Source organism: Pyxicephalus adspersus, chromosome 2 (genome assembly GCF_032062135.1).
Source record: "Pyxicephalus adspersus chromosome 2, UCB_Pads_2.0, whole genome shotgun sequence".
Classification (NCBI taxonomy): domain Eukaryota; kingdom Metazoa; phylum Chordata; class Amphibia; order Anura; family Pyxicephalidae; genus Pyxicephalus; species Pyxicephalus adspersus.
Genome location: NC_092859.1, coordinates 102,745,036 through 102,760,108, shown reverse-complemented (window position 1 = coordinate 102,760,108; position 15,073 = coordinate 102,745,036). Strand labels below are relative to the sequence as shown.

Sequence of the window (15,073 nt, the reverse complement as noted above, 5' to 3'; positions counted from 1 at the left end):
TATGCAATTAACCTGGGAGAATAAGGGTCCTAGGATCTAGACGGTTAACATTTATACACCTAGTCCTTGTGGGTGTTGGGGTTTCAAGTTTTCAAGTTTCTGAATTTGTGCCTGGTACATGCCAAAGCTCTTTCTAATGGTGGTTGAAATAAAAGGTTTCCCTAGGCATGACATACTACACTTCCAACCTATAACACAAAAATATAGGATAGCCTAAAACCCTTGAGCACTGGATTATATGACCCTGTCCTAGTGCTTAATAGCTGTGGATCAATTTTCAGGTCCGAAGTTGTTGGCTTCTGCGCTTGCTCTTTTTCTGGAGGCTTGTTTAAGCAATAAGCAGGTGGGCAAAGCAATAGGCATTACCTTGGCTATCTTGCTGGATGCCTTTCTAAATGTCCTGCTTTTCTATTGGTTACTCTGGAAAAGGATTAATGCTAAGCTATTAGGCACTTCTATCATCTTCTATGTGGAGTGCTGTTTGTGCTTTTTACCGACATTCAGCATTGAGAAAGCATCTCTCCACTTCTTCTGTTGCCCTGCATAGTCATGTGAATCTCTATTTTTCAGATGATTTTTCTTTGCCTACAGAAATCTTGTCATCTCCAACTATTTGACTCTAACTAAAAACCCACAAAAACAGTGGCAGGAGTCAAGTAATCAGTAAGACACATTAGATGATCAATTGTAGACCAATGATTAGATGGTCAATTGTAGATGTCTATGAAATACTTCTGTCCCTTGTCCTTGTTAAAAGGCAATTTTTGATGACTGGAGGTAATTAGAAGGTTTGCTGCACTCTATCACTGAATCATCCTTTTGTATGTAATAAATACAGATGGACTTGCTGGTGAGGTGCTTCATTTACTGAACAGATGCAGGAAAGTTAGTGTCTCAAATTCTGTTACACATTGTACTATTCTTACTAGCTTGGTTTAGGAGTATTCTACTGATTAGGATCTCTTAGTATTCCATATCCTTGTAATTTTGAGGTAACTTGAGTACAGTGTAGTCAGTACTTGATAGCTTTTCTAATTTTGAGATACACATTCCGGCATGACACTCTGGCAAATTATCCTAAAACAACAAGAAGAAAAAGTTGTATCTATAATATCGTTATCTTATATAATAACAAAAGTCTTGCTAAATCAATGTCCCTATTTAACATAGAGCGCTGCCTAATATGTTGGCGCTATAAATAATATAATAATAAAAATTATTATATATAATTTATTATTATTAATAATAATAATAATAATAATAATAATAATATTATTAAAAGGCTGATAGCAGAAGAGTATCAATTGCTCTGGTGCATAAGGTGTGCAATAGTTGAAATGGCAAGAAGAATTTTGAATGAAAATTCCATTTTTACATATCTGGCCCAGATAGAGAGAATTCTGAAGATAATTAGTTTTATCATTTGTAAGGACAAAACAGTAACACATGTCAGAAAAAGTGCAGGATTTATTCTCAAACCATAGTATGTGAATACACATGTGTTATGTAATGGAATTCACCACAAAAGTCAAGCAAGAAGTAAAGAGGACAAGAAATTTCTTGTTTCCCTATATGTTAGGAGGCATACTTGCAAAACATTTTAAGATAAAGCATGTTAATCTGTATATGGTCTAGGAAACACATAGCAATACACACACAGGGAGTAATGTTTTGAAAACACACACAGGAATACCATAATGGAAAACAAGCGCATTAACAAGGAGCAAATTTCTTTTACTCCTTGATTTTCAAAAATTTTTTTTTATTCTTGATGTTACAAGTATGTGTGTAAATTTTTAGAACCAGTGTTTGTATAACCTGTTGCCTTAAATCACAGTCAAATGCACTTGCCCGACCACAAGTTCAGCGATAATTAGACTGCAAATTTCTTTTTTACCCCCATATGTCTTTGCACATATATGCAAAATATATCTTTAGGCATCTAAAATAAAATACAGAACTCTTATAAAATGATAATGGGTGGCCTTTATGTAACCAATATGAAGTATACATGAAGCAGGATATGGAGTTCACTTTTTTGTGCTGGGTCTTGGTAATTTTCTAAGCACAACTTGTCCATATAGATACTTGCAGAGCAGTAAGTCCCCAGCACTATTTGGCCACGAGCACCTACCTAAAGTGAAGGAATTCTTTATAAAGGGAAATTGGATCAGTGAACTTATCTCTTTAACTATATAGCCTACTACACCTATAAAATATTAAAGCACACCTGCCACAAACAGAAATATTGAATACTATTGATTATTGTTGGTCTTTTTCTGGTATTGGCTTCACTACTTATAGTTGATTGACCAAGAAGTAACAGACATGACTTGTTTTTCTTTTCTTTCTGGTCTGTCTGTTTAGAAATATTGAGAGCAGACATTGCCCAGCATGTGGGGTCTTCATAAGGAGGCCAAAAATGGCAGTGCCCATATTTCAGTTATTAAAGCAGAACTAAACTCGGTCGGGGGTAAGCTTCTGCCATAATCTGCAAGTATGCACAGCATCCTTGTGGAATCCTTGTGTTCTGTCTCCCTTCACGGATGGCATGTCCAGGACCTATCATTGCTGCAAGGATGGGTGCCGCCGGCTCTATGTCTGACTTCCTTGGAGACACCACACACAGAGCCGAACTAGAAGCTGCATGGCACATGCGCTTTGTAGTTTAGAGCAGAAACAAAAAGCCACCAGGTCCCAGGGAGTTGTTTTTTGGCAAGAGACATTGCATGTCTCTTTTCTCAAATAGTGCTAATTCCTGGTCTGCTTTAATGGTATACTTTAAAAATGTAAAACCTCTGTAGCATATTGAACTATTTCAGCTGATTTGTGCCCACAGGGGCAGAAGTAATATCAGTGTTGGCTTTATTTTACATGTAACATTTCTATTTACAAAACATTATTAGTAACCCATGTGCTGGAGCTGCCACACCTCTCCCTATCTTTGTGAGGCACATGAGAATCGCTTCCCCATGTCCTTTGTAACATTTTTACATTTTTGCAGCAACATATATTTATTGTTGTAATGTCTTGCCTAATTAATTTGCCCTCTGACTTGGTAAACTCTTATGAGGTTGAGTAAGAAGGCAAGAATACTTACCAAGTAGTGATAGGAATACTTGCAAGTCAGGTATGGAAGTAATATTCCACTGTCTGCAGGGTTCTGTACGGTTAGCAGATATCTGGAAACTGAAGGAAGCCAGTATTGTTTATTTGAACAAATCACCTTCTTTAGCGAACTAAACGTCGTTGCTATACGCCAATATTTATTTTTGTTTTTTAGACTGAAACTTCTAATCAATATTTTAAAAGCAAATACCACATTTGGTACATTGATGGGTAAATAATTCTGCTAAGCTATGTTTACTACTGTAGTGGCAGGAACATTAGGAGTTTGAAAACAAACTTAGAACATTATATAGGTAGTTTTAAAAGAAAAAGGACAGCAAATTAAAGATTTTTTTTTTCCATGAAGGACAGAACTGCTACAAAAAATACTTTTTTTAACGAGTAGTAAAGAATTAGAAATCTTATGAGATTTTTCATTGCTGTCTGTGTGTGCCTCTCCTAGTCACCCTCACTCTGCTTTTTTCTTTTCCTTCCTTTGTTGGTTTAAGTGATTGGAAAGTCTCAGATAAGGTCACATAAAAATACAAAATCTTACAGTTCTAAAACTTCACCAATCTAATGAAGAAATTCATTTCAATCCACTGCTGTTTGATATACCTTTACATATCTGATAAATGATTTGCATTACATCAAATTTTCCCACAGTTGGCATTCAAAAATCCGACCTTCAATAATCCGGATTCTTCAGTTTTCCGGCATGGATTCCGGAATGCATTTTCAAAATATACACAGTTTTCTGGAGATGCTATTTATGTTTTGATTGTGCTGTACTCCAGAATCAGCTGTTAGGTCTTGCTTTTCTTCCACAAATTGAAGCTGTTCCTGCTGCTGAGGATGCTGTTACTGTCAGTCATAAAGATGATCATCCTGACAGCCCATCTGCTATTTAGCTTCTTTTCGAGGGTACAGTTATGATGAAAATTCTGAGGCACTTTTTTGTTTATTTGAACTAAAATTCTGTAAAACTGTTTGTTTTATTTAGTTGGTGAACATTAAAATTGTATTTGCTTTTCCTTTAGTGTTCTTTCCTTTAGTGTTATTTCATTTTAATATATACAGCATATAAAACCTTCAAAAATCCAGAATTTTCGAAAATCTGGCACACCTCAGGCCTGTACTGTATTATATTTAATACAAGTAAGGAATGTAAGACAAAAATTCGATTTTGATTGCAGAATGATGATTTATTAATTAACACAAAACCCACCTTAGACAAGCAATTCTCAACATTCTGCCCATATATCCATTATAGATAACATCATTTCAAGTCTGATATCCATATGTGCCAAATCAGTTGCAAATTTTGCACAGTGTTTTTTTTTGCATGGTTAAGGCTTCGAATAAAAATACACTATATTTATCCTGTATAACTGGGATTAAGTAATATATAATAATCAAACAATGGTAAAACTCTTCTTTATCAGGTGTTTTTTGTAGTGATAAACATTAGGCAAAACAATGATTTGCTGTATACTAGTACATTGTTCTCCCTAAGCAAGATGTGCAGAGTGGATCGCCCAGCAATATACATGGCTTTTGCGCGCTAGCTGGCTGTCATTTATCAGCTGCTTAGCCAGGGCTTTGTGCAAAGAGAGAAAAGACTTAAATATTGAACTGTTTGCTTCATTTTTATCTTTCAGAATCTGCAACCTCAGCCAGCACAACTGACAAGTTTGCTGAATGTTTGTTACAGTTCAGATCCTAAATATTTGTTGCCCACAGCAGAGTCCTGGTGTGTCAGGGTGTGGGTTTTCTCTGGGCAGGTCCAGACCTGTGGCAGGAGTAAGCAATCCTGTGCAGTCCCCATTGGCTGGGATCTTGTCAGATTCTTAGCACTTGTACTAAAGGGCTGGTTCCTAAAGGATCTGCATTTGCAGATTGAACAGCAGGTGGTCGCTTATTGCCACCACCACCACTTATTCTGTATTGGGCTGCCGCTGGTAAATGTTATGAGTAGCATCTTCCCCAAGTGGTTAACTGGGTAAGCAGTTACTGCAATGCAACCTCACCACTAGTCTGAACACAGTCTAAGGTTTGTTTGACTTTAGCATATTTTGCAAGCAGTTTTAGTGTTAAAAACTTATTGCAAAATTGATTATTATAGTTCAGTTTCTTGGGCTGCATGCAACATTCAAAGGTGTTTTACCACCCAGCCATCTATAACGTCTAGAAATAGAAGCACTTGTCACCACTATGCAAGCTTTTTTAAATTTTGTTATTTGTTTCTTCCAAACTGTTTTAAATTTACCAGTTTAAAAAATGATTTACTAAACTTTTGCAGCCTCTTAAAATGCCTGGCAAAGCCTAGTAGTTACTGTTTGCTACCAGTCCTGGGTACCTAGTGATTGCCAGGAGCGATAAATACCACTACATTGATTACACTATTAAAGTACCACAAGTCATTACACTCATGGGACACTAGGAAGGTAGGTCACTGTACAGGGGCACTGGACAGTTAGAACATAAGGCATAATAATACAATGAAAAATAAGGCAAAAAGGACGGGCATTAGAAAACTAAGGGGGTGATATAAAGCTGACACAAATATAGGGTTACTGGAAATCTATGACACATATAAGTGGGAGCACTCATTTTGTTGTGTGTTGGACCACTCAAAGTATTCTGGGGAGAAAACTGTAGTTATTTAAAAACTATGCGGTTAAGTATGACAAAAAAGCCCCTGAAATTTCTAACTAAAATAACAATTGAGGCTCCATACTCCACATTCCTAACTGAAATAAAATTTGAGTCTCCATTGATAAATTTATCACTATTTTACTTTTATCTCCAATTTCAAAGACCTTTGCACACATCCAAGGGCTTGATTTAAAATACAGGGAATAAGACAATCCCTCAAATGTCAGATTTCCTGTTTTATAAATACATTTAGTACAATATAAATAAACACATAATTCAGAAACGCATTTTGTTACTCCCTAACATAACCCAACAATGCCTGGTTTAATTTGTTGTGTCATCTGAAAAATAAATACTTTTATTGTTGCAATTATTCAATTCAGCAACCTTTAGAAGTTTATGCTGTTTTCATTTTTCACGGACAGATGCTGTAAGAGAAGTTAGAAAGTACTCTTCAGGTCCTACAATTGACAAGACGGCAAGCCTTCCTTCTAGCTCTTATGATCACATCCATATGAAGCTTTTCAGATCCCAGCGGAATCTGTACATCTCCGGATTCTCTCTGTTTCTGTGGCTGTAAGTATATGATACAAAACTACTATATTTTTTTTTTTTTATTGGTGTCAGGAAATGAAAGACATATAAAGGGGAAGCAGTAAATAGAAAAGAGTTGATGTGGAGAAATTAGTTGGAAAATGTTGTTGTTTACGGGCATCTTAAAACATCTATATGACTATACATTATGTTACCTTTTCCCTTATTCTTTAGAACTAGCAGTATGGTATACTTGTGCTGATATGTCTAATCAGAATTAAATGGTTGACAGGAATACATAGCCATATATTTTACTTGCAGTTTTCTAGTAATTCAAAGAGTATAATTATGTATTTAAAAAAATTATTTGAAAAATTACCTGGCTATTAGTAATTATTGCTACATGATTTGTAGAGTCCTGCGTCGTATCATATCTCTGATAAATCAGCTAGCATCAGTAATGGATAACAATGATGCTTTGCAAACGCAAGTAGAGAAGGTTAATGAAGCTGCCAGAAAACACATGGAAGACAACAATGAATTAAAAAAGGTAAATTGTTTATTCTGTATTTTCTTTAATTTTGTGTAAAGTGTAAAGTGTACACTGACTGTTTCCTCAGCGTTTAAAAAGAAAGTTTAAATGGTCATGTTTAAACGCATTTTCCAGCGTTTGGAAAGAGATAAAATGCCCCAAAGCGCTTTTTGAATGTTTTGGGGCATTTGGGAGGCATTTATGCTATTGTAACTTTACTCTGCCACCTATTTTGGTTTAAAACATCTTTATAAGCACTTAACAACTTGTACGAAAGCTGTATGGGCATTTATAAGCATTTGAAATTAAAGTCAGTGTAGAATTAGCCTAAAGCAGTAAGCAGTAAAAGTAACCAAACAATTTGTGAATGTACATCTTTTTGGTGCATGTGTTTTAAATGACAGTAACTAATTTACCACTAGTGAATGTTTCACATTAACTGCTTCATAAATATGACCCTTAGTGTGTGAGGATGGAATATGTTACTAGTAAAGAGAATTTTACTAATTAACCTGAGACCCAGATATATCATATCAAGTGTTATTTAAGCCCTCTCATAATGACCTTTATTGTACCTCCAAAAGTGTCCAGGTCCAGCTGCTTGTTGAACTAGTTCTTTTAAATTTTTAAAGACTCTTTATTCACTGGCTTAGTACCATAGAATTGGTGTAAGGCCAATGTGATACCTATCTTAAAAAGGGAGAAATGTTTTTACCAAGTAACTACCTGAACACCTGTAAGTTTAACTTATATAATTGGGAAGATCCTAGAGAACCATAAGAGTTTTTGCTAAAATAAAAATATTATTATAACTGAGAGCACGGATTCAAAGAGACTCAAATTATCAAACACATCTTCTCTCCTTTTTGTGAGGAAGTAAGTAAAGTAACAAGTAAACATTTGAACAATTGTGTAGCAGTTGATATAGTATACTTGAACTTTGCAAACGTGTTTGACACAGTTCCCCACAGATGGTTAATGTGCAAGTCGGGTCACTAGGATCATATTACATTCCATCTGTAATTGAAAAAAAAAGATTTTTGACACTAGAGTAGTGATTAATGAATCATAAACTGAATAGTCCAATGTTATTAGTGGTGTACCCCAGAGTTCAGTGTTGGAACCATTACTGTTTAAATGATATGGAGTTTGGAGTTAAAACTACCATTTCTGTGTTTGCAGATGACACCACACTATTATATGGAATGGAGTCCTTAAAAGAGACTTCTAATCTTCAAGTATTCCTGAAAGCACATTTTAATTGGGCAACCCAGTGACAAATAATCTTTAATGTTGCAATATGTAATTAAAAACTTGGGGCTAACAACATCCAGGTTTCATACATTCTAGGTGGAATACATTTGGGGACACCAGTAATTGAGAAATAATTAATTAATTCTGGTAATTAATTAATCTGGTATTAAGAATCTGGTAGTTGTGAAAGTGGAGAACGTCTGGTTTTATAGTAGATCACAGACCTAATACCAGAATTCACTGCCATGCTGCAGTTTCAAAAGAAAGCAACATATTTTTTATAATAAAAGAGTTGTAAAGTTCTGAGATCAAAACATAATCCTGCCCCTGTACAAAGCAATAGTCAGTAAGCAAAGAACGCAACATTTTCTGATCATGGGGATCTATTACATTGATAAATAAAATAGTTTCAATAAAAATGGGCTTTTAATGAATTGGCCATATTGCTAAAATATCTCCTCCTTTGAGCATTAGAAAAAGGGTAGATTCAGATGTGCATCAGAGGGACTTGCAAACTGAATTCTACCAAAGCGGTGTAAACATTGAGTGCAACAATTATTGGCATAAGTCAAGGTTTGGCGTCAAGCAAGGAATAGGAATGGTACAAGTGAGGCCAGTACATGTGGGGCAGTACATGTGGGGCAGGAATAGGGGACTTGCTGCCCAATGGCACTTTACATGAAATAATACAGGGAGGGTTTCTAAACAACAAAATTAATTATTGCACAATGAATGAAAGAATCAGTTGGACAATAACCTTAGCACATAGAATGGTTGTGGAGGGGTGCACATTAGCTGTCAAAAGATTAGAGTAGGAATACTGTGCTCACTTATCTTTTCTCTTTCATTTGTTAACATACCATACCAATTCCTATATTTTCTGCTTTAGGCATAAAATTATGCTGTTAGTGAGGTGTTATTAAACCCTAAAGTGGTCTGCACCTCGGTACATGTATCTGTGGGTTATAAACCCTGGTCTTTTTTTTTTTTTTTGCTGTTTTTCACACTGTCCTTCAGACTTCAGAACTTTAACTGCACATCCAGACTGTAGGAATACTGACAACAGTCATCCTGACATGTTTATTTTTAGCCCACATGTTTAAAACTAATTGGCACAGAAAAAGTAATTTTATGTAAAAACATTAGTGGTTTAAGACAAAACTGTCAGCCTTTCAACTATTACTACTAATATGATTTCATAAAAGTTCTGCATTACAAGTTCCTTGTCATTATCCTTGTCATAAACAGACAGAAAATATGTTGCTTGTAAATAAATCTTCTTTCATTGTGCAGGTTTTGAATTCAAATAAAGATGGCAAAAATGAAAAGGTTGTTAAAGCAGAGAATGAAAGGCTGAAGAAAGAAATTATAGATGGGAAAGAAGAATTAAAGAGACTGTCAGAAGGTGAGTCATGGTAGTGAAAATAAGTGGTTTCTTTTACATTTTCTAAATTTATTATAAAAGGAAATTACACAATTGCACTGTGCGCTTTATTGTTTTGCAAGTTGTGCACATGCAAATGTGAATATATATTGTAAAAAACCTAATACTTACCACTGACAGTTTTCCAAAGTATTATGATTTATTATTATTACACAGTATTTTACAGCGCCAACATATTACGCGGTGCTGTACAAAGTCCATAGTCATATCACTAGCTGTCCCTCAAAGGGTCTCACAATCTAATGTCTCTACCTCAGTCATATGTCTTTAATACAGTCTAAGGACAATTTTGGGGGGAAGCCAAATTATCTAACTGTATGTTTTTGGAATGTGGGGAGAAACCAGAGTACCCAGAGGAAACCCACACAAACACGGGGAGAACCTGGAAGCTCCATGCAATTAGTGTCCCGGCCGAGATTCCTGGGACTTAACACTGCAAAGGCCAAAGTGCTACACATCCTCTCTTTGCTCTAATCTATTGACCACATCATACTAATCAATGTCAGGTAATGTAGGCATGCTAATCCAATTACTGTAAGGGGATTTTTAGTGTGCGATAAGGCTATCTTCACATGTGCAATATTTGTCTTAGTATTTGTGTAGTAGTAGTAGTACTAACGCAAGATGACATACTTAGATCACCAGTACAAAACTACATGAAGTCCAAAAACTAGCTCTACAAGGTATTAGAGCAAAAATCTGTGTCATATTCTTACGTCTTTAGTAACAGAGTATTAATATTAAAAAAATGTCTCCAATCTTGACTTGGCATCCTTGGCTGTATTTGGTTGGTTTTTAAAACCTCAAAAATATGAAATTTGTTAACCTATCACTGTATTATTGGTGTTTAAAAAGATCATTGATTAGCTCTACAATCTTTAGTTGGGTATTTTAAGAACTGTGCAAAGTTCAAGACTGCCCCGCATTAACAATAAAAAATTGTCCACAATCTGTATTCCTAATTTTAGACATGTACTAAGTTTAGGGTGATCATACATGGTAAAACAACTCCAAGAAAACCAGTTAGTCATAAGAGGCAATTCCTGTTTTACACTTCTTGTTTGCTTTACAAATAAAGTATTGCAGTGTTAGATAAAAGCAGAATGGACCTGTATGAATGTCACCATGAATGTCACTAGGGGTGTGACGTTTTATATGTAACATCCTGAGACTATTACATTAAATACCATAACACCTGACCTTGCAAAAATTGGATATCCTCCTCCTGAAGAACTTTTTTACTTACTTATTTAGTTCCCTAAAATTTCAAGTAACGTGACCTTAATTAGAAATGGACAAAAGTTTGTGGTTTAAAAAAGTGTATTGGGAATGGTGTGTGCATTCTTACTGGGTGGGTAGGAATGTAGGTCAACAAAAAACAGATATGCTCATTTTAGTGCATGCCAGGGAGGTAAACTACTTAAAGGTTTTTTGTCTATGTTGGCTCTGATGGTAAGAGCTTTGTGTTTGAGTAGTTGAAGAGTTTACTAATCACAGGCAACAGTAAAGGTGCGTACACACTTCCAATTTTTATCGTTCCAATCGAACGACGAACGATCGATTGGGCAAAAAATCGTTCGTAAAAAAGTAACCAACGACGCCGACGAACGAGGAAACTCGTTGGAAACGAACGACCGGACCGGTGGATCGGATTGGACGACGATCGTTGAACATCGTTCGTGTGTACGGTCGTTCGTTGATCGTCCATGGGCTGAGCATGCGTAATGAACGAACGTTCGTTCACTTTCCTGTCGTGCACATAGTTCCTCTATCGTTCAAACGATCGTATCTATTGTGTGTACAATATCTACGAACGATCGTGTCGTTATCTCTATGTGCAGGATCGGTGCTATACGATCGTTCGTAGATATCGTGCAGGATCGTTCGTCGTTCGTTTTCCAACGATAATAATTGGAAGTGTGTACGTAGCTTAAGAGTGAAACTTCAAGGTGGAAAAGAACAGAACTTGAAACTACGAACGGATTTGTGAACATTGGTAAAATTGGAAACTTTTTACATAAAACAGTCAGATTGCTTTAATCAGATTGTTATCACAATGCAATCTAGTACTGGGCCACTGACTTTTTCCTTTTTTTCCTTTTTTTTTTTTCATAGGGTGAACTAACTTGTCAGTATATATAGTAATATTGTACTGTCTATATCTCTGCTTTTTCTATGAGTTGGTTTGTGCAGTGGCACAATATTTATTTTTAGGCACATTTTACATCTATGAAGTTTTCATTTATTGAATATATGAAATAATATATATATAAATTATCCATCCTCTTTTAAAGTTCAAACAGCAGAAAATCTTCACATGATAATTTTACTAGTTTTGTTAGTTTGTGGCATTATGTGTACCCAAAAGTGATATACCCCTTATAGGTTTTCTGGTGTGCCTAATCCCTGGAACGCTTCTCATACTCTTTATTTGCAGTGATATTCCTAGCATAGCTCCCAGCTCTTATATACTTATTTTATAGTTATTGTCTTTTTGATACAAAATGTGCATTTTACATGCCAAAGTGATAATTCTAGCACAAAGACTCTTAAAGTAAAATGTAAAAAAATATTATAAAATACTAGTAAAAGTAGGGGTCATTTAGGGCTGATATTTAGGATAAATAAAGGTGATTGATAAAATATTGCCATTGGTGAGTGACTTGTCAGAGTTGAAATTGATAAGGGGCTCACATGATTGGTTAAAAGGTTGGTTGTTTATAATCTTTATTTAATTAAATAATTTTAGTTGCAATAAATGATCAGTGTGAATGATCATATTGATGTGTGTGGTCAACTTTGCATTGGTATTTAAATAGCCCTTTTGTCGAGGATAACAGGAAGCTACCATAAAGTCAGACAAAAAGTAATTTTATTTATAAATGTATTTTCCTGGTTCAGTTTTACAGATGCAGTTTTAATCTGCCTGCTTTATCAAAGTACTTATAACATGCATAAATCGAAAACTTTTTTTATTTTTTTGTAACTACTGATTCTTTGTGCGTCTTTTTTTATTACAGGCAGATCATACCTTAAGGAAGGGACTCTACCTCCCTAGGTAAAATCTACGTGTGATTCAGTGCCTCCTTATTATAAATGACTGAGGACAGGGATAGTAATGCTGGAGAGATAAGGGCTGGATGTTGCAGGAAGTCCTTTAGTTGTGAAATAAAGTGCACAGTGAAATCAGACTAGGCACTGTAAATTCAGTGGAGGAGCATGTATATCTGTAAGAGGAGTCAGTACATCTTTACAAAACTGAAATTGTGGCTAGCTTTAGGCTTTAATGTTGATATTTATGACAATGGGGATTCACTGGTTTACCTGAAGCATATTCTGGAATATACCTAAAGGTTTCTAGGTAGTTTCCCTATTTTGAAGCTGAACTCCATCCTTAACTTACTTTAAGTTTTCTACTGCTATGTTGAAATCTTAAATCATGTAGTCTTCCCATAATGCACACTCTGCATCCCACAAGGCAACACTTAGAAGCTACAGCAACTCTCCTAATACCACCAATTCCCAGGCTAATGGACTACCAGTGTCATCAGTCACACTCTTTGTTTTATCTGCATTGTCTATAGTCTCTATCTTTTAGTTGTCAGGTATGTACCATGGAATCTGAAAATGTGTAGGAAGCAGCTGCTGATAAAGATATCATCAGCAATAGAAAGGTACTTTTCTACCAAAGTAAGCATTTATTCTCTAAACACAATGTGGCAATTTTATTGATAACAGGTAAAGGTAGTTGCGGGTGAAAAGGTAGGGGGGATCATGGATTTCAGCTGTATAGAAGGTTAACATATTATTTCATCTTACTTTAAAAAGTTAACAGTTTTGTATTGCTTGTGGCTAGGTTGGTAATAATTTACATCTGTAAATGTGATGTATTTCGCTTTATGGTTGGTTAGTTAAAAAGAGGGCAAGAGCATATTACAATGTCTAACTTTGATTTTCCCAATAACCTAATAAAAGAAGTGCTTATAGGAGGAGCAAACATGGTAGTTTATTAGGGTGCATTTTTGGTGTTGACTACTGTGATCATCATATGTCCTGTCATACTGACATATGATCAGTACTAAAATTAGTGTATTGTTTTTCTCCATCATATTTGACACTCAGGGCAAAAATGTGTCTGTATGTTTTTTTGAAGACAACATGACTTTTTTTTTGCTAGACCAAAATTACTTTGTATAAAAAGGACAGACCCTGTCCTGTTACTAGGACTATCTATACTTGTTTTGCCAAAAGGTAAATAAGGTTACAGCACACATTTGCAGGAACAGCAAAGCTAAAGCTTTCATATACTAAACTGGGGGATGGAGTTACACTGAGTAAAGTTTGTGAACCCTTTAAAATGCTCTATTTTTATATATGAATGCGACCAAAAACATCTACTGATTTTCAAACAAGTCCTACAAGTAGATGATGAAAAATAGGCCAATTCAGGGGTGGGCGGGAGCACATTAGGCTGGACTCTGAGTCCCGCCCTAATGGCTCCACCCACCACAAGGGAACGCCCTCTCGTATGCATTGCGGAGGAGAGGGATTTCCCTTTAGGGAGCTTTCCCTATTTACCGCAGCGGCGGAAGTATCAACGCCGTCCGCGATAAATGAGGGAGCAACAGCAAGGAGGAGGCTCCGGCAGTTCCTAACGGTCCCTGGCAGATCTGGCTGGCCGGCATTAGGCCTGATCGGCCTGGGGAGTTGGGCTGGAACGAACTACCGGCTGGGCCGTATCTGGCCTAAAGGCCGGAGTTTGCCGACCCCTGACCTAGTTAAACATATGAACAAAATCGTATTATATTGGGTCTTGTAATAATTGAAATACCTGTGTGTGGCAAAAGTAAATCAAACCTCCGGATTATTATAGGACATATATTATTATTAGGACAGGAATCCACCAAAGCCTGATCACACATACAACACATTTGTATTATGGTATCAAGCATGATATCATTTATCATGGCTCAAACAAAAGAGGTGTCTGAGGACCTCAGAAAAAGACTTGCTGATGCCCATGTTGTTTGAAAACGTTACAAGACCATCTGGAAAGTGTTTAGATTCCATCAGTCAGCAGTCAGAAATATTGTGTACAAATGAAGGAATTTCAAGACTGTTACCCTAACCAGAGTGTGGTGGACCATCAAGATAACTCCAACTGCAAGGCAAGGTTAGAGATGTTACAAAGAAACACAGGGTTACTTCTAAAGAATTGAAGGCTGGTCTCACATTAACGAATGTTTTTGTTCATGAGTCCACCAGCAGGAGACCATTGAACATCAGTGGTGTGTATGGCAGGGTAGCAAGGAGAAAGCCACTGCTCTCCCCCCAAAATATTGCTGACCATCTACAGTTTGCTAATAACCATGTGGACCAGAACGATGCTGGAAGAATGTTTTGTAAACGGATGAATTAAAATAGAACTTTTTCATTTAAAAAGTCAAAAACTTTAAAAGAGCTGGAGAAACAAAAACACTGCATTCCAACATATGAACCTTATCCCACCTGTGAAACTTGGTGGTGGGAGAGTTCTGGTTTGG

General features: G+C 36.1%; 1 protein-coding gene across 1 annotated transcript in view; it reads left to right on the top strand.

The window, feature by feature from the left end:
* The window catches only part of BCAP29 (B cell receptor associated protein 29), a 41,577-nt gene that overhangs the window by 14,046 nt on the left and 12,458 nt on the right, over positions 1-15,073 (top strand). The window contains exons 4-6 of the mRNA XM_072401663.1: positions 6,192-6,342; positions 6,715-6,850; positions 9,380-9,491. Of these exons, the coding sequence (XP_072257764.1) occupies positions 6,192-6,342; positions 6,715-6,850; positions 9,380-9,491 (399 nt within the window). The remainder of the gene's footprint in view (positions 1-6,191; positions 6,343-6,714; positions 6,851-9,379; positions 9,492-15,073) is intronic.